This window comes from Pelodiscus sinensis, chromosome 32, assembly GCF_049634645.1.
Source record: "Pelodiscus sinensis isolate JC-2024 chromosome 32, ASM4963464v1, whole genome shotgun sequence".
Classification (NCBI taxonomy): Eukaryota; Metazoa; Chordata; order Testudines; family Trionychidae; genus Pelodiscus; species Pelodiscus sinensis.
Window position 1 is genome coordinate 11727201 of NC_134742.1, and position 27036 is coordinate 11754236.

The window sequence follows — 27036 nt, forward strand, 5'->3', positions numbered from 1 at the left end:
CAGTGTGTGTGGGGGGGCGAGGGCAGGGCTTGGATCCAGGAGCCCTCACCTGCAACTGATGGGGAGTGAGCCTGCAAGGACCCTCACTCCCAGCCCTGTGTTCCAGTCCCGGAGGCTGTGTGGACACAGGGACTCGTGAGCTCACGAGCACCTCGCGGGGGGGGATAGGCAAGCGCTCAGACAACACACCGGAGCACAGTGCGAGGGGCAGCCTGGTGGATAGCAGCAGAAAAACTGCATGGCCCGGGTGAGAGTCTCCCCCGGTGGCGATTCCAGCACCTCCTGCCCTAGGGGGTGCCTGCAGCATTAGGCGCCTAAATCCCTTTGGAAACGGGGCTCTGATTGCATGCCCAGTGCTGAAGCAAGAGGCGATGGTGTGTCAGGTCAGAGATGCTGGTGACCGTGTCGCACGTGTGGTTGCCCGATCCCAAGTGCAGTAACATTGTGGGGGCATGTCCCACCCCAGAAGCAGCTGCACTTTGTGACCAATGTTGCACTCCCTGGGGCTGGGGGGGGGGGGTCGCCAATTGAAATGAACGGGCGGCAGGTTTAAAACAAACCAAAGGAAATGTGTCTTCATGCAGCGCACAGTCAACCTGTGGAACTCCTCGCCAGAGGATGTGGTGAAGACTTGGACTTTAACAAGGTTCAAAAAAGAGCTAGAGAGATTCATGGAGGTGAGGTCTATCACTGGCTATTAGCCAGGATGGGTAGGAATGATGTCCCTAGCCTCTGTTTGTCTGGGAATGGATAACAAGAGAGGAATCACATGAATGAGTCCCTGTTCTGTTTGCTCCCTCTGGGGCGCCTGGCACTGGCCACTGTGGGCAGACAGGACACTGGGTTGGATGGACCTTTGGTCTGACCTAGTGTGGCCGTTCTTATGTTCCCTGCTGCTGTGTGGCTGCTTTGCAGCTGCCCCACCCCAGAAGTGGCTGCCTCTCAGTGCTGGCTCAAAGTGGCTGGCAGTTTCACATGCCGTGCGTGTGTGTGTGGGCGGGGGGAAGGGAGGCGTTGCAAGCTGTCTCTGCCCCCACCACAATCCCTTAGCTGGGCTGTAGTGGGAAGAGTGTGGGGGGGACAGAGCGCCTGGGTTCTGTGTCCAGCTCTTGGAGAGCAGTGGGGACTAGTGATTAAAGCAGGGAAGGCTGGGAGCCAGGGATCGTAGGTACTCTCCTAGATAGTGGTATCTAGTGGTTAGAGCGGGGAGGGGTGCAGCTTGGCTGAGCGCCAGGACTGCTGGGTTCTCTACCCAGCTCTGGGAAGGGAGAGGGGGGTCTAGCGGTTAGAGTGCAGGAAAGCCAGTTCTGTCCCCAGCTTCGGGAAAGGAGTGGGGTCTAGTGGTTAGAGCGGGGGGCTAGGAGCCAGGATTCCTGGGTGCTACCCCTGGCTCTGGAAGGGGTGTGGTTAGTGCATACGTGTGTGAGTGCGGAGACTAACAGTTGGCTTAGTCAAAGTCTGAGCCCTGTAAAAAGTGGGTTTTATTCCAGCACAGCGTCGATTCTGGGAGCTGCTCCAGAACAGAGATCCAGGTCAATTTCTCCAGTCTACTGCCCAGAGTAGACACGATCATTAGCAACTCCGCTTCCCACTGCGTCATCGGCCAGGGCTCACCGCTCTCCCCTGTCCTAAAACAGTAGAACCCACTCCCTGCCTGGAACCCAGGAGTCCCGGCGCCTCTCATTAACTCCTTGCCTTGCAGTTTATGTGCCAAGAGCTGACCTCCAGAGGAGCACGCCAGAATGTACTCCTGGAGCAGAGGCATTCGGGGCAGGACCCCCACAACACGTCCCAGCAAGGTGCCTTGGATCAGGGCTGGAAAGACCCATCTCGGGCAGGATACACTGTGTCTATCATATACCAATGTCGTCCAGTACTCTTTGTGTATTATAGTAACATCCAGAGGTCCCAGCTGAGATCAGGGCCCCGTTGTGCCGGGCGCTGCACAGACACAGCGAGAGACAGACCCTGTCCCAGCTGAGATCAGGGCCCCGTTGTGCCGGGCGCTGCACAGACACAGCAAGAGACAGGCCCTGCCCCAGCTGAGATCAGGGCCCCGTTGTGCTGGGCGCTGCACAGACACAGCAAGAGACAGGCCCTGCCCCAGCTGGGATCAGGGCCCCGTTGTGCCGGGCGCTGCACAGACACAGCGAGAGACAGGCCCTGCCCCAGCTGGGATCAGGGCCCCGTTGTGCCGGGCGCTGCACAGACACAGCGAGAGACAGGCCCTGCCCCAGCTGAGATCAGGGCCCCGTTGTGCCGGGCGCTGCACAGACACAGCGAGAGACAGGCCCTGCCCCAGCTGAGATCAGGGCCCCGTTGTGCCGGGCGCTGCACAGACACAGCGAGAGACAGTCCCTGCCCCGGCTGAGATCAGGGCCCCGTTGTGCCGGGCGCTGCAGACACACAGGCCCTGCCCCAAAGTGCCAGGGCTGCATGGGAAATGCAGGGACTGAGCAATGCAGTGACTTGCAGTGACACAGCCGCATGGGGTGAGAAGGAGACTTTGAACCCAGCTTTCCTCTCACTCCCATGTGTTCACCCCAAACCCAGCGCTGGCCTGCTAGCACACGAATACATGACACTCCAGGGAATCTAGGCGCCATCTTCAGCTCTTCCACCGATTCCCCGTGTGACCATGGGCAAGTTACTTAGCCACTCTGGCAGAGTGTCTCAATCTGTGACAATCTTTGACACGGGGAGCCAGGATTAGAACCTTGAGCCTCCTATGCCAGCACGCCCATGTCCCTATCTGAGCTAACGGGGACGCTCTTCTAGTCATGGGTCTCGTGTTCTGTTCACACCGGCACCCACAAGGTGGCAACATACAGAGAACCCCCCTTTTCACACAGCACAGTAGTTATTTCATCATGCTGGCTGCAGAATAGCTCCTCACCCCACGCCACCCCACCCACTGCAGGCTATAGTTCTAGGCATAAGAACGGCCATACCAGGTCAGACTGAAGGTCCATCTAGCCCAGTATCCTGCTTTCCAAGAGTGGCCAATGCCAGATGCCCCAGAGTAAGTGAACCGAACAGGGTCTCATCAAGTGATCTCTCCCCAGCTGACAAACAGAGGCTAGGGCCACCATTCCTACCTATCCTGGCTAAATGTATCTAGTTGTTTTTTGAACCCTGTTAAAGTTTTGGCCCTCACAACATCCTCTGGCAAGGAGTTCCATAGGTTAACAGTGCGCTGCGTGAAGACAAACTTCCTAACACTGCAGCCCTCCCGCTGCCCCACGGCGCACACAAAATCTACTAGATTAAGGCCCCCCTAGGCTCTGGGAGGGGAGGGTCTTTTTCCTTCTCAGTTGGGGGCCTTGTCAGTGAGGGTTTTGGCGTTTTTTGGTTTTTTTGCTTTTCGCTTGCTGATTTTTCTGTGGGACAGTGGCCCTGGACCCAAAAAAGGTTCCCCATCCTTGCTCTGCATAAGTAGAGACAAACAGGAAGTTAGAGGGAAATAAACAGGGAAAGAACAAGGGGAAAAGAAACTGGATTGAGACTGGCTGGAAGCTTTGCCCAATAAAACTCAAATTGTTTGCAGCTCTGGGCTTTGGGAATTGCTGGTTACGAGAAAAGGACCAGATAGGTGGGAGGGTGAAAGGATAAATCCTCTAACAGTGGGTTCTCACGGGGAACAATTCTATTAATCCCAGGCCCGATCTTGGGCCGAGAACCTGCCAAACATCGGTGTGGTCCGGAAATGCCTAAGGAACCACTACAATGAATACCCAACTCCAGAGAGCAGGCCACAGGCACAACTCGCTCGCGCCCACCCACAGCCTTGTGTCTTCAGGCTACGCTAGAGAAGCAGCTCAGAAATCAGAGATGGGGTTCGCTCCCCGGCAGTTTTAATGAGGGATTCCACTTCCACACCAAGCCGCCGGCTCATTTTCCCGGAAGCCGGCTGGATCCCACCTCCTTTCCAAAAAAACCCCGCGCCGCAAGAGAGAGGAACGGGCTGTAGGCCTGCCCGCCAAGAGGCCCCGGGTTTGACCGACAGATGCTGGTTGCGGGGTGGATTCGGATGGAAACACAAGAGAACGGGTCGTTTGGTTCGTGTTGTCCCAAGGAAGTGGGCGTCACAGCGCCCCCTAGGGGTAAGCGAGCCGGGAGCACAGCGTACGCCCAGACAGCCGTTTCCGCTGGCTCTTCGAAGTTGGCTGGTTTGTCCATGGCGCGAGAGTGACCCCTACTGGCCAAGGGAAGCAGTCTGCCCCCTAGGCCAATCCTGTTCTGCCATGGTCACACCCAGCCTTGCAGGCCCTTCAGTCTCTTAGTATCTCAGCCTCGTTGGTCCTCTGCACTTGAGCCCGGCCCATGGCCCCCGGTAGCTTGGGTCCTTTCCACATCCAGCAGCAAGGAGTTCTCTAGGTGAACCCAGTTTGCTAGGAGGTGACTCATTCGTCTGCCGCCGACGGAGGGGTTCCCGGTCTGGCTGCCATGCGGCTGAGGCTCTCCAGGGCCTGAGCCAAGTGTGCCAGCTCCGTCTGGAGAGAGGAAATCTACCGGGGAAGAAGGAGGGGGGAGCCATATCTGATCAATGCAGCCACATTCTCCACCACAGAGATGCCCCCTCCAAACCCTGACACCCCCCCACCTCCAAATTCATCTGTCACTGGGATGCCCATGGACACAGACACACCATCTAATTAATGTCACTGGAAACACCCCCTCCCCCCGATTCTATATCATCTTTCACTGGGATACACAAACACACACACACACATACACACCACCTCCTAATTCATCTGTCACTGGGATCCACACACAAACACACACACACACACACACACACACACACACACACACACACACACACACACCACCTCCTAATTCATCTGTCACTGGGATCCACACACACACACACACACACACACACACACCCTACCTCCTAATTCATCTGTCACTGGGATACACACACACACACACACACACACACACACACACACACCCTACCTCCTAATTCATCTATCACTGGGATCCACCCCCACACAGACACACACACCCCATCTCCTAATTCATCTGTCACTGGGATACACACACACATTCACCCCACCTCCAAACTAATGTTTTTGAATGCACACACCCCCCTCCAAATTCCCCCTCTCAGTTTCACTGTGGCTACAATGAACCGCACACACACGGGACCGATCTAGTGCTGGAATGGACAATACACGTGTGTGCATGCACACACAGGAAAATACATACACACACACGCGCGCGCGCAAAGAAGAAAACATGCATACATACCTAGAGGAAAACACACACACACACTGCTCTAGCAGCCAGAACAAGCATCCATCTCTCTCTCTCTCACACACACAGACACACACACAAAATAGAAAACTCTGCCAGAGAAATTTGGGAAAATTCAAAATATGTTTTTTCCTCGCCCTTTTTGCCTGGTTTAAAATCAAATTTGCTCGTTTCTCATTGCCTAAGCAATGTCTTGGACGGTTTCTATTTTTTAAATCTGGGTGAGTTGAAATCATAGGGTGGGGTCAAAAAAATAATTTCACTGGGAATATTTTTTAAATGGTTTTCCAAAAAAGGAATTTTTGAATCTTGGGGAAAACAAAGAAAAAAGTTTCGACTAAAAAAAAAAAAAAAAAGCAACATTTTCAGGAAAAATGTTTTGCTTTAAAAAATTCACCCCTCCCCCCCCCCCAAAAAAAATTCACAAATAAAATAATCCTCACAAGGTGAACTATATGAAGGCAGGAAAAGGGCCCCAACCTCTGGGAATAAATTTTTTAAAAGCATCGCTACCAGTTCTAATCACACAGACCCCCTCCCCGCTACTACGGCTCATCACCTTCAGCTGGTTCTTTGCCTCTGCGCCTGGTAACACCGTCTCCTGGTAGCCAGCTGCTTGGGTCCGTGCCAGGAGCGCCGAGATCTGCCGCTCCAGCTTCTCCTTACGGGATGCTAGCCTGGGGAGCTCCACCTCGGGGTCAACCAGCCCCTGGGTGTGTCAGGAAAAAAAGCCAGGTGTAGGGTAACGTTAAACGGGCAGGATCATGTCGCCCTCTAGTGGCGACACAGCGTAGAACAGCCCCTTCCTGGTGCAAGGTGTGACTGCGTCGCCCTCTAGAGGCAACAAGGGGGTATTGCACCCTGCTGCTGGCACCACCGTTGTAGTTAGTGGTGTGGGGGGAGGAGGCCTTTAGCTGACAGGCTTGAGGCTGGGATGCTAGGTCCCAGGTTCAAGGCCAACGTGTGCCCCATTGCGGCCATACAGCTGCAGTCCGTCTCTAAGGAAATAAGCCCAGGGCCTGTTTAACCCCGAGGGGCATTGGGAAGTGGATCCCGAGTCATCTCCTCTCTGGCTCCCCAGCAGGACTTTCTGGCCCGGCCTTGTGCCTTCTCCCCACTGGGCCCCCGATCTCCAAACACTGCTCCCCTGCTTCCTCTAGCCCATCAGTAAAAACAAGGACGCAGGGACCCATCCAGCTGGGATCCCTCCCCCCTTCCTGTGCTGCCCCAGATCAGAGCCACGGGCCCATCTAGTCCGGTATCCCACCTCCTATAAGGCCAGAGGAAGCCATAAACTTTCCCACGATGCACCTCACGGAGCAGCACTATCCAGTGTTTTTCCTGAACCTCTTCCCCTCCATCCCAACCTGGCTCTTACCTGCAGGTCCAGATAGATCTCAGTGTGGCCGTTCACTCTCCCCCCAACCCAGCCCACAGGAGGCTCCGCCCCCTTGGTGGAGGGGAGGAGCTCCAGTGAGCCGGCCAGGGACAGGGTTTGCAGGGGCTCACGGTATTCCTCGTACACCCGGCAGGGAGCTGGCTCTGAGCACACCAGGTAGACTGTAGGGGCACAGAGAGAGAGAGAGCCCATCAGCCAATGGGGCAAGGCAGCCCTCCCAGGGCATGCTGGGAATTGTAGTCCTGATTGGCCATACCTGCCCGGCATCTTGGAAGGACCCAACAGGAGCTGCAACCTCCTCAGGCATGTTGGGAAATGTAGTCCTGATTGGCCACCGACCTGGTTTGGCCTTTTCATCATGGCGGGTATGGCCAGTGTGGTAAGGTTGCCCTCCCAGTGCATGCCGGGGAACGGCAGGCTTCCCCAATGGGAGGCCCAACCACCATTTGGAAGGGGAAGGGTGTATCTAACCCAGAGAGGGCAACCACAAGATAAGACTACAGCCAAGGGAGCTAAGGTTCTCCTCCCTGTGCATTCTGGGAATTGTAGTCCTTGCAGGCCACACCCATCACACTGGAGCCTTGTTGGCAGCCAATGGGGCGAGGCTGCTTTCCCAGTGCCGGCTGGGAATTGCTGTCCCCGATAGGCTGCACACTCCCATGACTGGTAGAGACAAGGCACTGTAGCCCAGCTCGGCTGGTTCTAACCAGCACCCTGTGTTGGCAAACTCAGCACAGAGGCTCAGGGGCCCTCCTGCCTCTTATGGGCAGGGATCCCCTCCGCTCACCGGGCGGTCGGGCTCTCGTCAGCCGGTAGGACACCCTCAGGGTGCGCGCCGCCCGCACCACTTCCTGCGCCAACAGGAAGTCGTCCTCGTCCGCGGGGCGATGCCAATGGGCCTGCAGCGAAGAGAAGGGAATTCATTGGTTGCTGATGCCCTCGCATCAGGATGCGGGCACCACTGCCTAAGGCTGCTTCTCCCGGTCTACCTGAGTCCAGCTCTGGCTGTTTACAAGCAACCCTACAATAACAAACCAGCACCACCAAAGCACTCTCCCCTGCTGTTAAAGCCCAGGAGTTTTGGTGAACTCTACAATAAGAAACCACCTCATGGCAACTTCACAGTGACCAACCAATACCAGCGCACGCCTCTTGGAGCTAAATCTCAGGTGTTCTAAGCAACCCTACAAAAACAAACCAGTGTTTCGCTGCCATTCCCGACACCCCAGAACCACTTTGTATCTCTTGCTAGCAAAGCCCAGGGTGTATTTATCAACCTTCCAATAACAACCAACTCCCATCTCTGTCGATCTCCTGCTAGCATAGCCCATGGGTTCCTAATTAGCGTTACATTAACAAAGCAGCCACCCCTCGGTTGTGAGGCTATTATTGTGTTACAGTCATACAGAAAAGCCCCAGCTGAGATCAGGGCCCCGTTGTGCCGGGCGCTGCACAGACACAGCGAGAGACAGACCCTGCCCCAGCTGGGATCAGGGCCCCGTTGTGCTGGGTGCTGCAGACACAGCGAGAGACAGACCCTGCCCCAGCTGAGATCAGGGCCCCGTTGTGCCAGGCGCTGCTCAGACACAGCGAGAGACAGACCCTGCCCCAGCTGAGATCAGGGCCCCGTTGTGCCAGGCGCTGCTCAGACACAGCGAGAGACAGACCCTGCCCCAGCTGAGATCAGGGCCCCGTTGTGCCAGGCGCTGCTCAGACACAGCGAGAGACAGACCCTGCCCCAGCTGAGATCAGGGCCCCGTTGTGCCGGGCGCTGCACAGACACAGCGAGAGACAGACCCTGCTCCAGCTGAGATCAGGGCCCCGTTGTGCCGGGTGCTGCACAGACACAGCGAGAGACAGGCCCTGCCCCAGCTGGGATCAGGGCCCCGTTGTGCCGGGTGCTGCACAGACACAGCGAGAGACAGGCCCTGCCCCAGCTGAGATCAGGGCCCCGTTGTGCCGGGTGCTGCACAGACACAGCGAGAGACAGACCCTGCCCCAGCTGAGATCAGGGCCCCGTTGTGCCGGGCGCTGCACAGACACAGCGAGAGACAGGCCCTGCCCCAGCTGGGATCAGGGTTCCGTTCAGTGCATGGCAGGGAATTGAACCCAGATCTTAGGCCAACCCTCTTTCCCCTGGGCCACCCCTTTCCGTTCGGCGCCCAGAGCTCACCCACCAGCTGCCCGGGGCTGGGGTAGGCGGCCACGCAGATGCTGGAGGGGGAGTCTGCGTCCGGCTTGGGGAGCCGCTGCCACAGCTCCTCCGTCAGGTAGGGCATGAAGGGCGAAAGGAGGCGCAGGCCGAGGTCGGCGCAGCTCAGCAGGGTGTGGCGGGTCTGCAGGATCCGGGACTGATCCCCGCCCTGCAATACGGGCTTCACCGACTCCTGCCAAGGGAGGGAGAGGCCTCTACATCAAACCATGGGACGCCCACCTCTTGAATAACCGTGTGCCGATGTGGTCGTCTCATCTCACAAAAGGTCTCTTGGGATTGGAAAAGGTTCAGAAAAGGGCAACAAAAATGACGAGGGGTTTGGAACGGGTCCCACATGAAGAGAAAATAAAAAGACTTGGACTCTTCAGCTTAGAAAAGAGGAGACTAAGTGGGGATAGGATAGAGATCAATTACATCATGTCTGGTGTGGAAAAGGGGAATAAGGAAAAGTTATTCACTTGTTCCCATATCACAAGAATTAGCAGTCAACCAAATGGAATGACTAAGCAGCAGGTTTCAAACAAAGAAAAGGAAGTATTTCTTCATACAATGCACCATCAACCTGTGGAACTCCTTGCCAGAGGATGTTGTGAAGACTGGATTTTCACAGGGTTCAAAAAAGAACTAGATAAATTCATGGAGGTTAGGTCTATCGATGGCTATTAGCCAGAATGGGTAGGAATGGTGTCCCTAGCTTCTGTCACAGGCTTGGCATGGGTGACTAGAGAGGGATTGCTTGAAGAATCCCTGTTCTGTTCACTCCCTCTGGAGCACCTGGCATTGGCTACTGTCGGCAGACAGGACACTGGGCTGGATGGACCCGTGGTCTGACCCAGTCTGGCCGTTCTTATGTTCTTATATACCATGCTGTGGGAGCCTAACAGATGCCCAGCTTAGGTAGTGGGGTGGACAGGTTGGGTTGGATGGATGGGTTAGTTACATTGGGCTGGGTGGAATTGGATGGACAGCTGCAGAGATTGGGTTGGCTGGGTAAGATGGATTGATCTGTTAGATGAATCATGTGAGTATGTCGAGCACATAGAATTGATAGACAGCTGGGTCAGACAGGTGTTTGGATCCCCTGGGTTGGACAGGATGGGCAATTGGATGGATATAATGGGTTTGAGGGGTGGCTGGATAGATACGATGGGTAGGACTGGGGTGATCTTGGATACAATGGATTGGCTAGACAGTTGGATGGGTTCAACTGGTACTTGGATAAATACATACAATGTTTTTGATTCGCAGTTGGACGGGTTGGATGGATACGATGGGCTGGGTGGATAGGACGGGTTGGATACCAAAGGTTTCGACAGGCAGTTGGATGGATACGTTGGGCTGGGCTTGGGTAGGATGGGTTTGACTAATGGTTGGATGGATGGGTTGGGTTGGGTTGGTTGGATGGATACGTTGGGTTGGGTTGGTTGGGTTGGGTTGGTTGGATGGATAGATACGTAGGGTTGGGTTGGGTTGGGTTGGTTGGATGGATACGTTGGGTTGGGTTGGTTGGATGGATACGTTGGGTTGGGTTGGTTGGATGGATACATTGGGCTGGGCTTGAATACAGTGAGTTGGATGGATACAGTGGATTCAACTGGTGGTTAGATGGGTGCTTTGGGTTGGATGGGTGGTTGAATGCCATGGATTGGGCTGGGTTAAACACAATGACTACATCTACACTGGCATGATTTTCCGGAAATGCTTTTAATGGAAAAGTTTTCCGTTAAAAGCATTTTCGGAAAAGCGCGTCTAGATTGGCAGGACGCTTTTCCGGAAAAGCACTTTTTGCGGAGAAGCGTCTGTGCCAATCTAGACACACTTTTCTGCAAAAAAGCCCCGATCATCATTTTCGCGATCAGGGCTTTTTTGCGGAAAACACTACTGTGCTGTCTACACTGGAACAGTTTTCCAGAAAAAGACTTTTGCCCGAACGGGAGCAGCATAGTTTTTCCGGAAAAGCACTGATGATTTTCCATGAGATCGTCAGTGCTTTTCTGGAAATTCAAGCAGCCAGTGTAGACAGCTGGCAAGTTTTTCCGGAAAAGCGGCTGATTTTCCGGAATAACTTGCCAGTGTAGACACAACCAGTGGGTTGGGCTGTGCTGGATTGGGTTGGATGGATGGGACAGGGCTGGGATGGGTGGGTGGGTGGGTAGGATGGGGCTGGGCTGGATGGATGGATACATTGTGTTAAGTATCTTAGAAAGTTGGGTGGACGACTGGACGATGGGTGGGGCATAAGCAAAGGATCTCACCTTTAGGACCAGGTATCTATTTGGTATCCCACTTCCCCTTACCCCCAGCTCCACCTGTACCCCTCAATCCTGATCCCTAGGACTCTCCCTATCCTGATCTGCTGCTTCTTCAATATGTTTAAAGAAGGCAGAAGGAGGCGGGTAGGCTGAGAGCCAGGGAAGCTCAACGCCGAGCCGAGGGGGCAGGATTCCCACCCCGGGCAGGGCCGAACGGACACCCACCAAGTAGACGTCACAGAAGTTGTTCAGCCAGAAGTGGTGGACGGCGGCCACGGCCAAATGCAACTCGTACTCCCCAAACCGCTGGCCGCAGTCCGCCGCAGCGTGGTAGAGACGGCTGAGGATCCACCGGTCCATGGGGGAGCTGGGGCAGATCTGGGGGGGATGGAGAGAACACAAGAGAGGGTTGTCTCCAGCCCTAGGTACAGAAATCTCGAGGGGGGGAGGGGAGTCGCTGCTGCCCCCCCTGTAATACCTCCCAAGCCCAGCAGATGGCACCATACAGACCCAATATTTCCCCACCTCCCAATATGCACCTAGTCTTCAACACACCCACGTTCACCCATTATACTGCCCGCTGCAATACTGCGTGAGCCCAGCAGGAGGTGTCATTAAGCCCCGCCCTTATGCTGCCCCTGCAGTTCCACCCAGAGCCAGCAGAGGGACCCAATGATACTCATGACTCCTTCCCACCCCCGAAACATCCCATTACCTCCTCCGGGCTCCGTGGGGCAAACCCCTCTCCCAGGGCCCCCAGGGTGAAGCGGACGGCGTTCCACACCTTGTTGCAGAAGTGCCGGGAGCTCAGGACCGCGCCCACGTCCAGGTTGAGGTCGTCTCCTGGGGGAGCAACGTAGAGAAGTGTGGGGGGGGAAAGGCCCCGATTCCCAGCCCCTAAGCCGTCCAGTCCCCCTGCTCTAGGGCCGGATCAGCGCCAGCGCCCCCTAGAGGCGCCCCTCTCACCTTGGACGCGATGGGAGCACAGTGCGAATCTCAAGGCGTCAGCGCCGCATTCGGGGATCCCCTGGGGGAAGTCGCGCCTCTGGAAGGGAAGGGTGAGGGGTTGAGGGAGGGGGGAGCTGAGAGAAGTGGGGCAGGACGAGGGGCCGTGAGGGGGAGGGGACAGACTCACCTGTCCCTCCGCAGCGATGGCCGCCTCCCGGGGGTCCACGTTCCCGTCTCGCAGCCTCCCCTGCAGCTCCTGCAACGAGGGGACAGCCTGATCAGGGGCAGGCAGGATGGGGCAGGGTGAGTTTTTGCAGGGTCTCTGCTGAGTGCAGGCCAGTTTGTTATGGTAGGGTCTTCCGGGAGGTGCCCGGAGGGAGCTGGCTTGTTACTATAGGGCTGCACAGAGGTGGTGTTGTTTGGGGGTATTTTGAATGGCAGAGTTTCGCTGAGGTGGCGGGGAGAGATAAGCAGGGGCCAGTTATTATAGGATCTCCAGAGGGGAGGGGGGCAGGATGCATGGCCCCATTAGTTATTGTAGGGTCTCTGGCGGAAGAGGGGGCAGGATGCATGACCCTGTTTGTTATTGTAGGGTCTTTGGAGGAAGAGGGGGGCAGGATGCATGACCCTGTTTGTTATTGTAGGGTCTTTGGAGGAAGAGGTGGCAGGATGCATGACCCTGTTTGTTATTGTAGGGTCTCTGGGGGAAGAGGAGGCAGGATGCATAGCCCTGTTTGTTATTGTAGGGTCTTTGGAGGAAGAGGAGGGCAGGATGCATGGCTCTATTTGTTATTGTAGGGTCTCTGGGGGAAGTGGGGGGCAGGATGCATGACCCTGTTTGTTATTGTAGGGTCTCTGGGGGAAGAGGGGGCAGGATGCATAGCCCTGTTTGTTATTGTAGGGTCTTTGGAGGAAGAGGGGGCAGGATGCATGGCTCTATTTGTTATTGTAGGGTCTCTGGGGGAAGAGGGGGCAGGATGCATAGCCCTGTTTGTTATTGTAGGGTCTTTGGAGGAAGAGGGGGGCAGGATGTATGGCTCTATTTGTTATTGTAGGGTCTCTGGGGGAAGAGGGGGCAGGATGCATGGCCCTGTTTGTTATTGTAGGGTCTCTGGGGGAAGTGGGGGGCAGGATGCATGACCCTGTTTGTTATTGTAGGGTCTCTGGGGGAAGAGGGGGCAGGATGCATGGCCCTGTTTGTTATTGTAGGGTCTCTGGGGGAAGAGGGGGGCAGGATGCATGGCCCTGTTTGTTATTGTAAGGTCTCTGGTGGAAGTGGGGGGCAGGATGCATGACCCCGTTTGTTATTGTAGGGTCTCTGGGGGAAGTGGGGGCAGGATGCATGGCCCCGTTTGTTATTGTAGGGTGTCTTGAAGAGGGGAGGAGGGGATGTAGGGCCTGGTTTAGTATTTTAGGGTCTCTCTGGGGCTCTGCTGAGACGCTGCAGGGGCCAGTGTGTGGCTGTACGGTCTCCTGGGTAGGGAGGGGGGACGGTACCTGCAGGGAGGCCCCATGAATGACGTCCAGCGGGTCCACGACGTTCCCCAGCGATTTACTCATCTTGCGGCCGTGGGCATCGCGCACGAGGGAGTGCAGGAAAACCTGGAAGGAGAAAGAACCACAGGGAGCCCCTCGGTCCTGAACGGCAGCCCCCTGCTAGCCCAGCCCAGGACTCCCCCAGCACCTCTTAGCCCTGCCCCCCGCTCTCTGCCAGCCCAGCGTGGGGCACCTCTCCCCCCTCACATACCTGGGAGAAGGGCAGCTCTCCGGTCAATTGCTCCCCCAGCATCACCATCCGGGCCACCCAGAAGAAGAGCAGATCGCTGCCCGTCTCTAAGAGGCTGTTGGGATAGAATTCCTGGAGGTCCCCAACCTGCGGGGGGTGGAGAAGGACACAGGAGTGAGCCAACCCTGAGTAGAACAATGGGCCCATCTAGCCCGGTATCAGGCCACCTCACTTGATCAGAGTCATGGGCCCATCTAACTCGGCATCCCACTGCCTCCACAGATCAGCACCACTGGCCTATCTAACCTGGCATCCCGCCTCCTTCCAAGATCAGCACCATGGGCCCATCTAACCCGGCATCCTGTCACCTCCCCGGAAAGGCGCAATGGGTCCACCTAACCTGGCATCCCACCACCTCCCCAGATCAGCACCATGGGCCCATCTCACCCGGCATCCTGCCACCTCCCCGGAAAGGCGCAATGGGTCCACCTAACCCGGCATCCCACCGCCTCCCCAGATCAGCACCATGGGCCCATCTAACCCGGCATCCTGTCACCTCCCCGGAAAGGCGCAATGGGTCCACCTAACCCGGCATCCCACCGCCTCCCCAGATCAGCACCATGAGCCCATCTAACCCGGCATCCTGTCACCTCCCCGGAAAGGCGCAATGGGTCCACCTAACCCGGCATCCCACCGCCTCCCCAGATCAGCACCATGAGCCCATCTAACCCGGCATCCTGTCACCTCCCCGGAAAGGTGCAATGGGTCCACCTATCCTGGCATCCCACCGCCTCCCCAGATCAGCACCATGGGCCCATCTAACCCGGCATCCTGCCACCTCCCCGGAAAGGCACAATGGGTCCACCTAACCTGGCATCCCACCGCCTCCCCAGATCAGCACCATGGGCCCATCTAACCCGGCATCCTGTCACCTCCCCGGAAAGGCGCAATGGGTCCACCTAACCCGGCATCCCACCGCCTCCCCAGATCAGCACCATGAGCCCATCTAACCTGGCATCCTGCCACCTCCCCGGAAAGGCGCAATGGGTCCACCTAACCTGTCATCCCACCGCCTCCCCAGATCAGCACCATGGGCCCATCTAACCCAGCATCCTGTCACCTCCCCGGAAAGGCGCAATGGGTCCACCTAACCCGGCATCCCACCGCCTCCCCAGATCAGCACCATGGGCCCATCTAACCCGGCATCCTGCCACCTCCCCAGATCAAAGCCATGGGCCCATCTCGCCCGGCATCCTGCCTGTCCCCGTTGCTCTCTGTGTCACTCACCTTACGGGGCCATCCCAGTGCAGCGAAGGGGAAGAGAGCAGAAGAGAACCAAGTATCCAGCACATCGGCGTCTAGAGATGCAAACACAGAACATCAGCCAATGAGCTGCTTGGTAGGTTTGCAGAGGCAACACGCTGGGAACCCTACAGAAATAAACGACTTCTACACCGTATTGGTATTTTCTTTAATCTCTGTGTGGTCTCGTCCGTCTTCCTTAGTTTCCCCTAGGTCCGAAGCAGGTTGGGCCCACTACAGGACATAACGGCGGGGTTTCTTTGCCCTCAAAAGCTCCCCCAAAATTACAGGGCATTCCCCCCCATTCCAGAATGAAGACCCCTAAGGCCTGCTCTGAAGTAAGCCATGCATTCTGGGAAAACAGCCTTTGCAAATGGCTGAAATGTTGTGTATCCCACTTCTCCCACCAAAAGTAGGTTCTGAAAACAGGTGAAAAGCGGGTGCATAGGGAAGGGGTGAGACGCTCCGGGTCTTAGTCCCATTTGTCACTTGAGGCTTCACCATCCCCGTAAGAGTTATATCCTAGATGTTCCTTCTCTTTACCTCTCACCAGTTCCAGTTCCTCTTCCGGTTTTCTCAAAATCGCCGATGCTTTCCTGCGGGCTTCCGCCTCTGTCCTGCCAGCTACCCACAATGCATCACTCCCATCCTGGTCATAAATTCATGAAAAGTGATGAATGTAAGTTAGCGAAAGCGCCCCCTGCTGGGAGATATTGGGGCTGGTGTAGACAGGAACGCCCCTCTCTCCCCCACTGCCTCCCCCGCCAGCATCCCTGCCTCATGCCCCTGCTGGGAAGGGCTGGGGCTGGAATAGCCCCCCAGCCAATAACATTCCAGAAGCACACATCTCACCTTGCCTACGTCACATGACCCTGAGACAGAAACCTGATAGGCCGGAATCTGATGCCCCCACCACAGCTGCCGGGAGATGCACCAATCGCTACAATGAAGCCAACAAGGGGACCAATGAGGTTAAAGAAAACAATGCCAGTGCCTCAGGTGGCCACAAGGGGGCGACAGTGGATTGTCGACAGGCCCGTTGGTTATGGTAGGGTTGCGCCCAGAGATGGATCCCGGCTCCAGAAAGGGGAGGGGCAGAGCCGAGGAGGGAGGCCTCCTGGGTTCGAGTCCGGGTCTGGGAGAGGAGGGGGGTCTCTGGGTTATAGCAGGCAGGGCTGGGCGGCAGAACACCTAGGTCAGGGGCGCTCCGAAAGCGTGTGGTGGGTTCAGATTGTGGCCACCAACTCCTGCCGATGGCTACTCTGACTACTTTTCCTAAGATTCTTAATTAGCTGGAGGAAAACTATAAATAGGCATGGCCCCCGTTGGCCCCCTCTCCCCGCCCACCCTCCCACCCCATCCTCCACTGCCTCCAGCTCCCTTCTGTGGCCTCTCACGCCCACGCTTGTCTCTTGACCAACGTGCCAGGTAAGGCCAGCACTACTGAAATCCAGAGCCCAGCCAGGCTGGAGCGGAGAAGGTGGGGGCTGAAGCTCAGAGCCGGCCCCACAGAGCCCCAAGACTGTTGGGGGGGGGGGGCAGTTAAGCCTGCTCCCGGAGCCCTTCAGCACTGGAGGGAAAAGCTGCTGCTTTGCCCACTCCCCATCTCTGCCCAGGAGGACCGGAGACCTTCCCGGGGGCTGGGGGCAGAAAGGGGACCCTGTGGGGGAGGGTTAGGGGTATAGGTGGGGGCAGAAAGGGGAGTTGGGGGGTTTGGGAGCAGAAAGGGGACCCTGTAAGGGGAGGGTTAGGGGTTTGGTTGGGGGAGAAAGGGGAGCTTCAGGGTGGAAAGGGGGCCCCTGTGGGGTGGGAGGGGGAGGGCACCCCCATCCTGGGTTCTGTCTGCAGCTCTGGAAGGGGAGGACTTGTTATTGTAGGGTTGTTCACAAACGAGGCAGCGACAAATCCTCTCGCGGTTAGAGAGGGGCGGAACTCCCCTCACCTGATGTTGGACAGCCACGTCCTCCATTTCTTCGCGTGAAATTTCGGGGTGAGTTTCAGGCGCCCCGACTCCACAGCCTGAGAGGCGAAAGAGAGAGACTGAGGAGCTGAACAGAACCCCCAAGAGAAGAGACAAAGGAGGCGGCCCTACACCCTTCAGAATGGGAGACCGCCTCATAAGCAAATTCCTGTATCCCACTGCTGCCACCAATCATAACCCACGAGTCCCATCCAGAGCAAGATGATCCCTAACAGCCTATGCCGCAGAGATTTATGCAGCCCAAGATGGAGGTACCGTCATGACTTCAATCAAGGTCAGAGGACTTAGTGGTTGGGGCAGGGAAAGGCTGGAAACAGGAGCGCAGGGTGGTGGCCATGCGGGAGTTGCTATTATAGGCCCCTCACCTCCAGCGCTCTCTGGGCCATTCCCTCACATCGTAGAAACCACTGGCTCTTCAGCAGGTTCTCGACCACGTCCCCAGAGCGACTGTGGGATGGAAAGAGAAAAACATTAATTTGTAATATCTTGGAATGGCCTACTTGCACCCCATAGCACAGCGCCCCCTAGTGCCACACGGGGGTTAACACTGACAGCAAAGGAAGAGCACTACCTATGGAACCCCCCCCAACCTGCCCCATTGGTAGGGGTTTGCTACCTGCAGAGGGGCAGGGCCATGGCATGATCCTTCATACCCCGGTACAGGCCTTTCTCCTTCAAGGCAGATACCACCTTCTCACGAGCCACAAAGCGATTCAGGCCCTACAAAGGAACAGAGGAGGCTGTGGGTTGCAGTTGAGGGGCACAAGAAGAGCTGCAGGGGGAGCCCAAGGCTGGGACAGCAGGGAGGTGTGGATGAGGACCGAGTGTCATTACCTGGAGCCAATCGCCACATTGAGCGGTCATGGTCCCATCCTCCCCAATCACAGAGACCAAGGGCAGCCCATGCTGCTTGCCCAGCTCGTAGTCGGTGTGGCTGTGCGCCGGCGTCACCTTCACCGCTCCTGCAGGGGGCCCAGCGGAGAGGAAAGAACGTCTGAGACCTGGATCCCACCGCTGCCACCAATTGGATTCCCAAGACCAATATAGCCAGTGCCTGACTGGAAGACATCATAGGACCGTGGGGCCTGGTGCTCACCTGTGCCCACCTCTGGCTCCACCAGGGGGTCCGTGATGATGGGTAGGAGGCGCCCCGTGAACGGGTGTCGGAGCTGCTTGCCATACAGGTGCTGCCAAAATAAAAAGAGAATCAAAAACAAGAGATTCCACCTACCCATCTCCATGGCAATGACCCTCCCTTCTCCTCCAAACCCCACCGTCTCCATGACAACGAACTTCATCTCCCTACTGGTGACTCCGCCTTCCTCCCCTTGAGATCACACCCCCTTCTCCATAGCGATAACACGCCCCTGTCTCCCCGGAGATGACCTTTCACCCTTCTGCCCCAGGAGTCCCAATCTCTGTCTTCATGGAAATGACTCTCCCACCTCAAACCCGAATCCCTTCTCAACTGAGACAACCTAGTCTCCTCTTCCCCTGAGACACTGTGTCTCCGCACCTCAGAGACACTCCCGCCCCTTACCCTGAACCGTGGGTCGTCGGGATGGACAGCCACGGCCACATCCCCCAGCATCGTCTCCGGGCGGGTGGTGGCCACCGAGACCTCCTCATCTTCCCCCCACACAGAGACATGGGAAGAGAGACAGAAAGAGGATGATGTTATGGGGCTGGATTGTCACGGGAAAAAACAGACATCTCTGGGGCGGGGGACAGCCCCAGAGCGACACACCCAGCACTGAAATGCAGCCACCTCTGGGGTGGAACCACTGGGAAATAGCCACACGACACAGGGAGCGCTCAGCCAGCCCTGCGATGGAGCCACCTCTGGGGTGGGGCCACTGGGAACCAGCCACACGACACAGGGAGCGCTCAGCCAGCCCTGCGATGCAGCCACCTCTGGGGTGGAACCACTGGGAACCAGCCACACGACACAGGGAGCGCTCAGGCAGCCCTGCGATGCAGCCACCTCTGGGGTGGGGCCACTGGGAACCAGCCACACGACACAGGGAGCGCTCAGGCAGCCCTGCGATGCAGCCACCTCTGGGGTGGGGCCACTGGGAACCAGCCACACGACACAGGGAGCGCTCAGCCAGCCCTGCGATGCAGCCACCTCTGGGGTGGGGCCACTGGGAACCAGCCACACGACACAGGGAGCGCTCAGGCAGCCCTGCGATGCAGCCACCTCTGGGGTGGGGCCACTGGGAACCAGCCACACGACACAGGGAGCGCTCAGGCAGCCCTGCGATGCAGCCACCTCTGGGGTGGAACCACTGGGAAATAGCCACACGACACAGGGAGCGCTCAGCCAGCCCTGCAATGCAGCCACCTCTGGGGTGGGGCCACTGGGAAACAGCCACACGACACAGGGAGCGCTCAGCCAGCCCTGCGATGCAGCCACCTCTGGGGTGGGACCACTGGGAAACAGCCACACGACACAGGGAGCGCTCAGCCAGCCCTGCGATGCAGCCACCTCTGGGGTGGGGCCACTGGGAACCAGCCACACGACACAGGGAGCGCTCAGGCAGCCCTGCGATGCAGCCACCTCTGGGGTGGGGCCACTGGGAACCAGCCACACGACACAGGGAGCGCTCAGCCAGCCCTGCGATGCAGCCACCTCTGGGGTGGAACCACTGGGAAATAGCCACACGACACAGGGAGCGCTCAGCCAGCCCTGCGATGCAGCCACCTCTGGGGTGGAACCACTGGGAAATAGCCACACGACACAGGGAGCGCTCAGCCAGCCCTGCGATGCAGCCACCTCTGGGGTGGGGCCACTGGGAACCAGCCACACGACACAGGGAGCGCTCAGCCAGCCCTGCGATGCAGCCACCTCTGGGGTGGGGCCACTGGGAACCAGCCACACGACACAGGGAGTGCTCAGCCAGCCCTGCGATGCAGCCACCTCTGGGGTGGGGCCACTGGGAACCAGCCACACGACACAGGGAGCGCTCAGCCAGCCCTGCGATGCAGCCACCTCTGGGGTGGGGCCACTGGGAACCAGCCACACGACACAGGGAGCGCTCAGCCAGCCCTGCGATGCAGCCACCTCTGGGGTGGGGCTACTGGGAACCAGCCACACGACACAGGGAGCGCTCAGCCAGCCCTGCGATGCAGCCACCTCTGGGGTGGGGCCGCTGGGAACCAGCCACACGACACAGGGAGCGCTCAGCCAGCCCTGCGATGCAGCCACCTCTGGGGTGGGGCCACTGGGAACCAGCCACACGACACAGGGAGCGCTCAGGCAGCCCTGCGATGCAGCCACCTCTGGGGTGGGACCACTGGGAACCAGCCACACGACACAGGGAGCGCTCAGGCAGCCCTGCGATGCAGCCACCTCTGGGGTGGGGCCACTGGGAACCAGCCACACGACACAGGGAGCGCTCAGGCAGCCCTGCGATGCAGCCACCTCTGGGGTGGGGCCACTGGGAACCAGCCACACGACACAGGGAGCGCTCAGCCAGCCCTGCGATGCAGCCACCTCTGGGGTGGGGCCGCTGGGAAACACCTCCTGGCCCCACCCCGGCTGAGCATGGGAACTCACCCTCTGGTCCATCCACTTTGTAGGCAAAGGTGACCATCAGTCCAAAGGGCACCGGGGCTGGGCAGCCGGGCACGGGGAGCAGAGTCCGACCCCGGAGCTGCCGGGTTTCCACCTGCCAGGAGGAGACTGCGTCACGAGGCCCAAGGAACGTGCGTGCGTATGCGCGTGCCCGACCAAATCTCCCTCCCCCAAAATATAACTAGAGCCCTGCGCGGATACAAAATTGGCATCTGCATCCCCATGTGCAAAACCTATTCATGGGTATCCCCCAATTTGCAGGGCTCTAGACAGAAACCCACCCCCTAGCCGCAGGGCCGTCCCCAGCCTCCCCCACTCACCTCCACGTCAGAGATGGCAGAGCGCAGGGCGCACGACCAGTTCACCAGGCGCCGCTCGCGGTACACGAGCCCGTCCTCGTGCAATCGCACGAAGGCCTCTGCCACGGCGGCTGAGAACCCCTGTGCGGGGGGGGGAAGAGAATGGCATTTGCAAAGGCACGGCCCAGGACCAACCCGGAGATCCCGCTCCTCTCCCAGAGCCGGGGAGAAAACCCAGCTGCCCTGACCCCCCCCCCCCAGTCACTAGATCTAACCCACCAGCTCCCACTCCCCTCCTGAAGCTGGGAGAGAACCCAGGAGTCCTGGATAATGAACCGTTGCACATCAGACACTCACAGCGTCCATGGTGAAGCAGACTCGGTCCCAGTCCAGAGATGCCCCCAGAGCCTTCAGCTGTCGGAAGATCTCGTCCCCTTTCCTGATCGGAGAATGAAACACTGATTTAGAACATGGTGTCCCAGGAGACAGCGCCCCCTACTGATCCCACAAGCTGCTCCCTGCAGCACAGCGCCCTCTAGTGCCACACTGGGGCAGCACTGACTGCAAGGGGACAGCGCCCCCTACTGGGCCCTCAGCCTGCTCCCTGCAGCACAGCGCCCCCTAGTGCCACACTGGGGCAGCACTGAATGCAAGGGGACAGCGCCCCCTACTGGGCCCTCAGCCTGCTTCCTGCAGCACAGCGCCTCCTAGTGCCACACTGGGGTAGCACTGACTGCAAGGGGACAGCGCCCCCTACTGGGCCCTCAGACTGTTTCCTGCAGCACAGCGCCCCCTAGTGCCACACTCGGGCAGCACTGACTGCAAGGGGACAGCGCCCCCTACTGGGCCCTCAGACTGTTTCCTGCAGCACAGCGCCCCCTAGTGCCACACTCGGGCAGCACTGACTGCAAGGGGACAGCGCCCCCTACTGGGCCCTCAGACTGTTTCCTGCAGCACAGCGCCCCCTAGTGCCACACTGGGGTAGCACTGACTGCAAGGGGACAGCGCCCCCTACTGGGCCCTCAGACTGTTTCCTGCAGCACAGCGCCCCCTAGTGCCACACTCGGGCAGCACTGACTGCAAGGGGACAGCGCCCCCTACTGGGCCCTCAGACTGTTTCCTGCAGCACAGCGCCCCCTAGTGCCACACTGGGGTAGCACTGACTGCAAGGGGACAGCGCCCCCTACTGGGCCCTCAGACTGTTTCCTGCAGCACAGCGCCCCCTAGTGCCACACTCGGGCAGCACTGACTGCAAGGGGACAGCGCCCCCTACTGGGCCCTCAGACTGTTTCCTGCAGCACAGCGCCCCCTAGTGCCACACTCGGGCAGCACTGACTGCAAGGGGACAGCGCCCCCTACTGGGCCCTCAGACTGTTTCCTGCAGCACAGCGCCCCCTAGTGCCACACTGGGGTAGCACTGACTGCAAGGGGACAGCGCCCCCTACTGGGCCCTCAGCCTGCTCCCTGCAGCACAGCGCCCCCTAGTGCCACACTCGGGCAGCACTGACTGCAAGGGGACAGCGCCCCCTACTGGGCCCTCAGACTGTTTCCTGCAGCACAGCGCCCCCTAGTGCCACACTGGGGCAGCACTGACTGCCAGCACCCCCTCTGAGCCTCTGTCTCGCTCTATGTGCAGCCCAGGGCCGCTTCCCACTACTGCCAAGCCCAGTCTCGGGTCAGTGACGGCCCGGCTGCACTCACTCCTCTTTCCATTTCCAGACCTCGGCCAGGAATTCCCCTCGGGTCAGGTCCTGGCGCAGGGCGCCCCGCTCCTTCCACAGCTTGCGCTCCACCACCGCCTGCCAGGAGGGGAGCAGGGAGGGTTACCAGAGAGAGGGACACACACACAGGACAGAAACAGCCACCCCACCCCAGAGCTGGCTGCATTTCTGTGCTACGAGAGCAATTCCTGCGTGGCGTTGCTGGGGGCTGTAACCCCCGCCCCCAGCCAAGAGCTGGCTGCATTTCCATGCTACAAGAGCAATCCCTGAGCAGCGTTGCTGGGGCTATTCCCCCTCTCCCCAGTTGCCCCACCCCAGAGCTGGCTGCATTTCCATGCTACAAGAGCAATCCCTGAGCAACGTTGCTGGGGCTATTCCCCCTCCCTCCCAGTCGCCCCACCCCAGAGCTGGCTGCATTTCCATGCTACAAGAGCAATCCCTGAGCAGCATTGCTGGGGCTATTCCCCCTCCCTCCCAGTCGCCCCACCCCAGAGCTGGCTGCATTTCCATGCTACAAGAGCAATCCCTGAGCAGCATTGCTGGGGCTATTCCCCCTCTCCCCAGTTGCCCCACCCCAGAGCTGGCTGCATTTCCATGCTACAAGAGCAATCCCTGAGCAGCATTGCTGGGGCTATTCCCCCTCCCTCCCAGTCGCCCCACCCCAGAGCTGGCTGCATTTCCATGCTACACGAGCAATCCCTGAGCAGCGTTGCTGGGGCTATTCCCCCTCCCTCCCAGTCGCCCCACCCCAGAGCTGGCTGCATTTCCATGCTACACGAGCAATCCCTGAGCAGCGTTGCTGGGGCTATTCTCCCTCTCCCCAGTCGCCCCACCCCAGAGCTGGCTGCATTTCCATGCTACAAGAGCAATCCCTGAGCAGCGTTGCTGGGGCTATTCCCCCTCCCTCCCAGTCGCCCCACCCCAGAGCTGGCTGCATTTCCATGCTACACGAGCAATCCCTGAGCAGCGTTGCTGGGGCTATTCTCCCTCTCCCCAGTTGCCCCACCCCAGAGCTGGCTGCATTCCTGTGCTACAAGAGTAATCCCTGTGCAGAGTTGCTGGGAGCTGTTCCCCCCAGGTGCTCCACCCCAGAGATGGCTGCGTTTCCATGCCGATTCCCTCCACCATAGCTTGACCTACACTTCAAATTTCGGCTGACCTAGCTCCGTCCCTCAGGGGTGTGAAAACCCACCCCGCCCAGAGTGCTGCGGCTCTGCCGACCGGACCCCTTGGGCATTTGTTGCTGCTGCTTGGGGAAGCGGGGTTCCTCCTCCGACAGCACAAACCCTTCCACCGAAGCCGCGGCTCTGGGCTCACCTGAGTCGCGATTCCGGCGTGATCCGATCCCGGCACCCAGAGCACCCGGCAGCCCTGCATCCGGCGCCTGCAAGGCAGGTAGGAGACACACGCTAGGGCCTCTGTGTGCCGCAGCCGGCCTCAGGCCCCCGCAAACTGGAGTCAGCGCCCCCTAGTGGAGAAAGGCCGCACGGCCCATTCCCCACCCCTCCGAGCCCCAACTCACCATCGCACCAGCGAATCCTCGACGGCCACCGTGAGGGCATGGCCCAGGTGCAGGGACCCCGTGACGTTGGGCGGGGGGATGCAAAGGGAGAAGACGTCTGGTTTCCTATGGGGCTGCCGGCTCTGAGACACAGAGAGAGAGGCTGTTTTCACCAGCACAGTGCCCCCTAGTGCTGCATCGGGGCCAGCACGGATGAAGTGAGACGCCCTGCCCCCCCCGCTCCTCCCAGCACAGCGCCCCCTGGTGCCTCCCGGAAGGGGGACGACCTGCACTGACTGTGAGGGGACAGCGCCCCCTACTGAGCTCCCTGCAGCACAGCGCCCCCTAGGGCAGCTTTGAGCCCTGCCACAACTTATGCCAGTGATGGGCCTCTGATCCCAGGGGGACGTTTTTACCTGATATTCGGGTTTGAAGAATCCTTCCTTCTCCCACCACTCGTACCATGCGGCTTCCACGTAGCGGGGGCTGTACGAGGCCGGCAGGGGCAGGGACGTGTCTAGGGAGAGAGCCAGCGTTCGGTGAGCCACGACCAGAGAGGCCCCTCACAAAATCTTTATAGGCCCGGGGGGTAGAGGGGTTATATTTTCCCAGCATACCTTTCTTCTGACCAGCGGGAGTTGGGATGTCGTACAGAACCACCTCTTTCGGGGCCCACGCCTTACCCTGCCCCTGAGGTACCTGGGGAAACACCAAAGACACCCAAAAGGATGGCAAGGTATGAACCAGGCACCCTGCTGGGGACGAACGCATGGACCGGACTTCATCACGCAACAGAACAAGAAGATATTTAACGGGTGTGTCATTTATCACAGAGGAGATTTACGCTGGGGTTGCTCTGGACTGACCATGCAGCCACTTCTGGGGTGGAGTGGCCGGGGGACAGCCTGCAGCAACGCTGCCTAGGGGTTGTTCTCGGGGTCCAAAAATGCAGCCACTTCTGGGGTGGCACAGCTGCATTGGCGTCACAAGGGAGTGTTTCGTTTCACTGAAGACAGGGTCCTGGGATGAGCGCTGACTGCAAGGAGAGCGCCCCCTACCTCCTGCCTCCGGGCCACTCCGGCTTCAATCGACTCCAGCCTCTCCCGCTGCCGCCGCCGCTTCTCCGCCTTGTTCCTGAGCTGGGTCATTTTCCGCTCCAGCCCCTCGGGGTCGGATTGACTAGCCTGGGAGGAGGTTCTCCATCCACACGGGGCGCCTGGGGGCCGGGGGCCAGCCCGGAGCAGCAGCCGGCGGAGGGAGCTCAGAATCCACCCGGTGCCGGAGCCAAGCCAGTTGGGCGCCATGTCCAGATGTGAGTGGCTCGGACCACCTGCTGGTTGGGGGGTGGGTCCCCGTCTCCTGGCAGCTCCCACCCCACACAGGGGCTGGTGAGGGGGCAGCACAGGGCTGGGGAAGGCACCTGCTGGGCACAGAGAAGGAGACAGGATTTAACACCCAGGGACCTGTGTTTTCTGCCTCCGGTGCCTCCTCCCACTCACACCACTAGACCCCACTCCCCTCCCAGCTCCGGGGAAAGAACCCAGGAGTCCTGGCTCTCAGCCCCCACTCTAACCACTAGACCCCACTCCCCTCCCAGCTCTGGGGAAAGAACCCAGGAGTCCTGGCTCTCAGCCCCCACTCTAACCACTAGACCCCACTCCCCTCCCAGCTCCGGGGAAAGAACCCAGGAGTCCTGGCTCTCAGCCCCCACTCTAACCACTAGACCCCACTCCCCTCCCAGCTCCGGGGAAAGAACCCAGGAGTCCTGGCTCTCAGCTCCCACTCTAACCACTAGACCCCACTCCCCTCCCAGCTCCGGGGAAAGAACCCAGGTGCCCTGACTCCCAGCCCCCACTCTAACCACTAGACCCCACTCCCCTCCCAGCTCCGGGGAAAGAACCCAGGAGTCCTGGCTCTCAGCCCCCACTCTAACTACTAGACCCCACTCCCCTCCCAGCTCTGGGGAAAGAACCCAGGTGCCCTGACTCCCAGCCCCCTTATAACCCACCTGCCCCCCCAACTTGGACAGGGAGAGAGCCCAGTAGTCCTGGCTGTTGCCCCTCCGCTCTAACCACTAGACTCTGCTCTCCTCCCAGCTCTGGGGAAGGAACCCAGGGGTCCTGACTCCCAGACCCCTCTCTAACCCATCTGCCCCCCCCCTTGGCCAGGGAGAGAACCCAGTAGTCCTGGCTCTCAACCCTCCCGCCCCGCTCTTACCACTAGACCCCACTCTTCTCCCAGCTCCAGGGAAATACCCCAGGAGTCCTGGCTGTCACCCCCCCCCCTTGCTCTAACCACTAGACCCCACTCTTCTCCCAGCTCCAGGGAAATACCCCAGGAGTCCTGGCTGTCACCCCCCCCCCTCCCTGCTCTAACCACTAGACCCCACTCTTCTCCCAGCTCCAGGGAAATACCCCAGGAGTCCTGGCTGTCACCCCCCCCCCCCTGCTCTAACCACTAGACCCCACTCTTCTCCCAGCTCCAGGGAAATAACCCAGGAGTCCTGGCTGTTGCCCCCCCCCCCCCGCTCTAACCACTAGACCCCACTCCACTCCCAGCTCTGGGGAAAGAACCGGGAGTCCTGGCTCCCCCGCGCTCTAACCACTAGACCCCGCTCCCCTCCCAGCTCTGGGGAAAGAACCGGGAGTCCTGGCTCCCCCGCGCTCTAACCACTAGACCCCGCTCCCCTCCCAGCTCTGGGGAAAGTCCTGACTCCCAGCCCCCCCCCCCCCCCCCCTGGGCAGGAGTCCTGGTTCCTACTCCGCCCCCCCCAACCTCACCTGGCATTGTCCAGCCCCGCGCAACTCCCGCCCCGCCCCGCGCATTGTGACCTCACCCCCAGCCCGCCAATCA

General features: G+C 59.1%; 1 protein-coding gene across 4 annotated transcripts; it reads right to left on the reverse strand.

The window, feature by feature from the left end:
- Positions 1–3832: 3832 nt before the first annotated feature.
- VARS2 (valyl-tRNA synthetase 2, mitochondrial) lies at positions 3833–27028 on the reverse strand. Of its 4 annotated transcripts, none has more exons than XM_075914147.1 (30): positions 26964–27028; positions 25242–25606; positions 24801–24882; positions 24600–24700; positions 24205–24326; positions 24000–24066; positions 22663–22760; positions 21319–21400; positions 20983–21102; positions 20645–20756; positions 18626–18714; positions 18182–18272; positions 17920–18047; positions 17702–17805; positions 17451–17532; positions 17047–17123; positions 15957–16044; positions 15648–15753; positions 15090–15160; positions 13824–13949; positions 13574–13678; positions 12264–12332; positions 12095–12173; positions 11844–11971; positions 11354–11506; positions 8839–9048; positions 7449–7560; positions 6641–6822; positions 5822–5971; positions 3833–4508 (listed from the first exon to the last, which is right to left on the reverse strand). In XM_075914147.1, the coding sequence occupies exons 1-30, from the start codon at positions 26968–26970 to the stop codon at positions 4404–4406; spliced, it is 3411 nt and encodes a 1136-aa protein (XP_075770262.1). In that variant the 5' UTR covers positions 26971–27028; the 3' UTR covers positions 3833–4403. The 4 variants fall into 4 exon arrangements, with proteins under 4 accessions (XP_075770262.1, XP_075770263.1, XP_075770265.1 ...); XM_075914148.1 differs by having other exon boundaries at positions 25242–25603; positions 26964–27008; XM_075914150.1 differs by lacking the exon at positions 26964–27028 and adding an exon at positions 26192–26360 and having other exon boundaries at positions 25242–25603.
- Positions 27029–27036: the final 8 nt, after the last annotated feature.

Bases quoted from the DNA above. Each gene is read 5' to 3' on its own strand.
- VARS2 (XM_075914147.1), bottom strand. The intron at 15,754-15,956 runs GTGAGATGTGTG...ATTTATGACCAG, and splicing joins GGTCATGTGACGTAGGCAAG to GATGGGAGTGATGCATTGTG. The intron at 4,509-5,821 runs GTGATGAGCCGT...CTTCCCCGGTAG, and splicing joins AGGCAAAGAACCAGCTGAAG to ATTTCCTCTCTCCAGACGGA.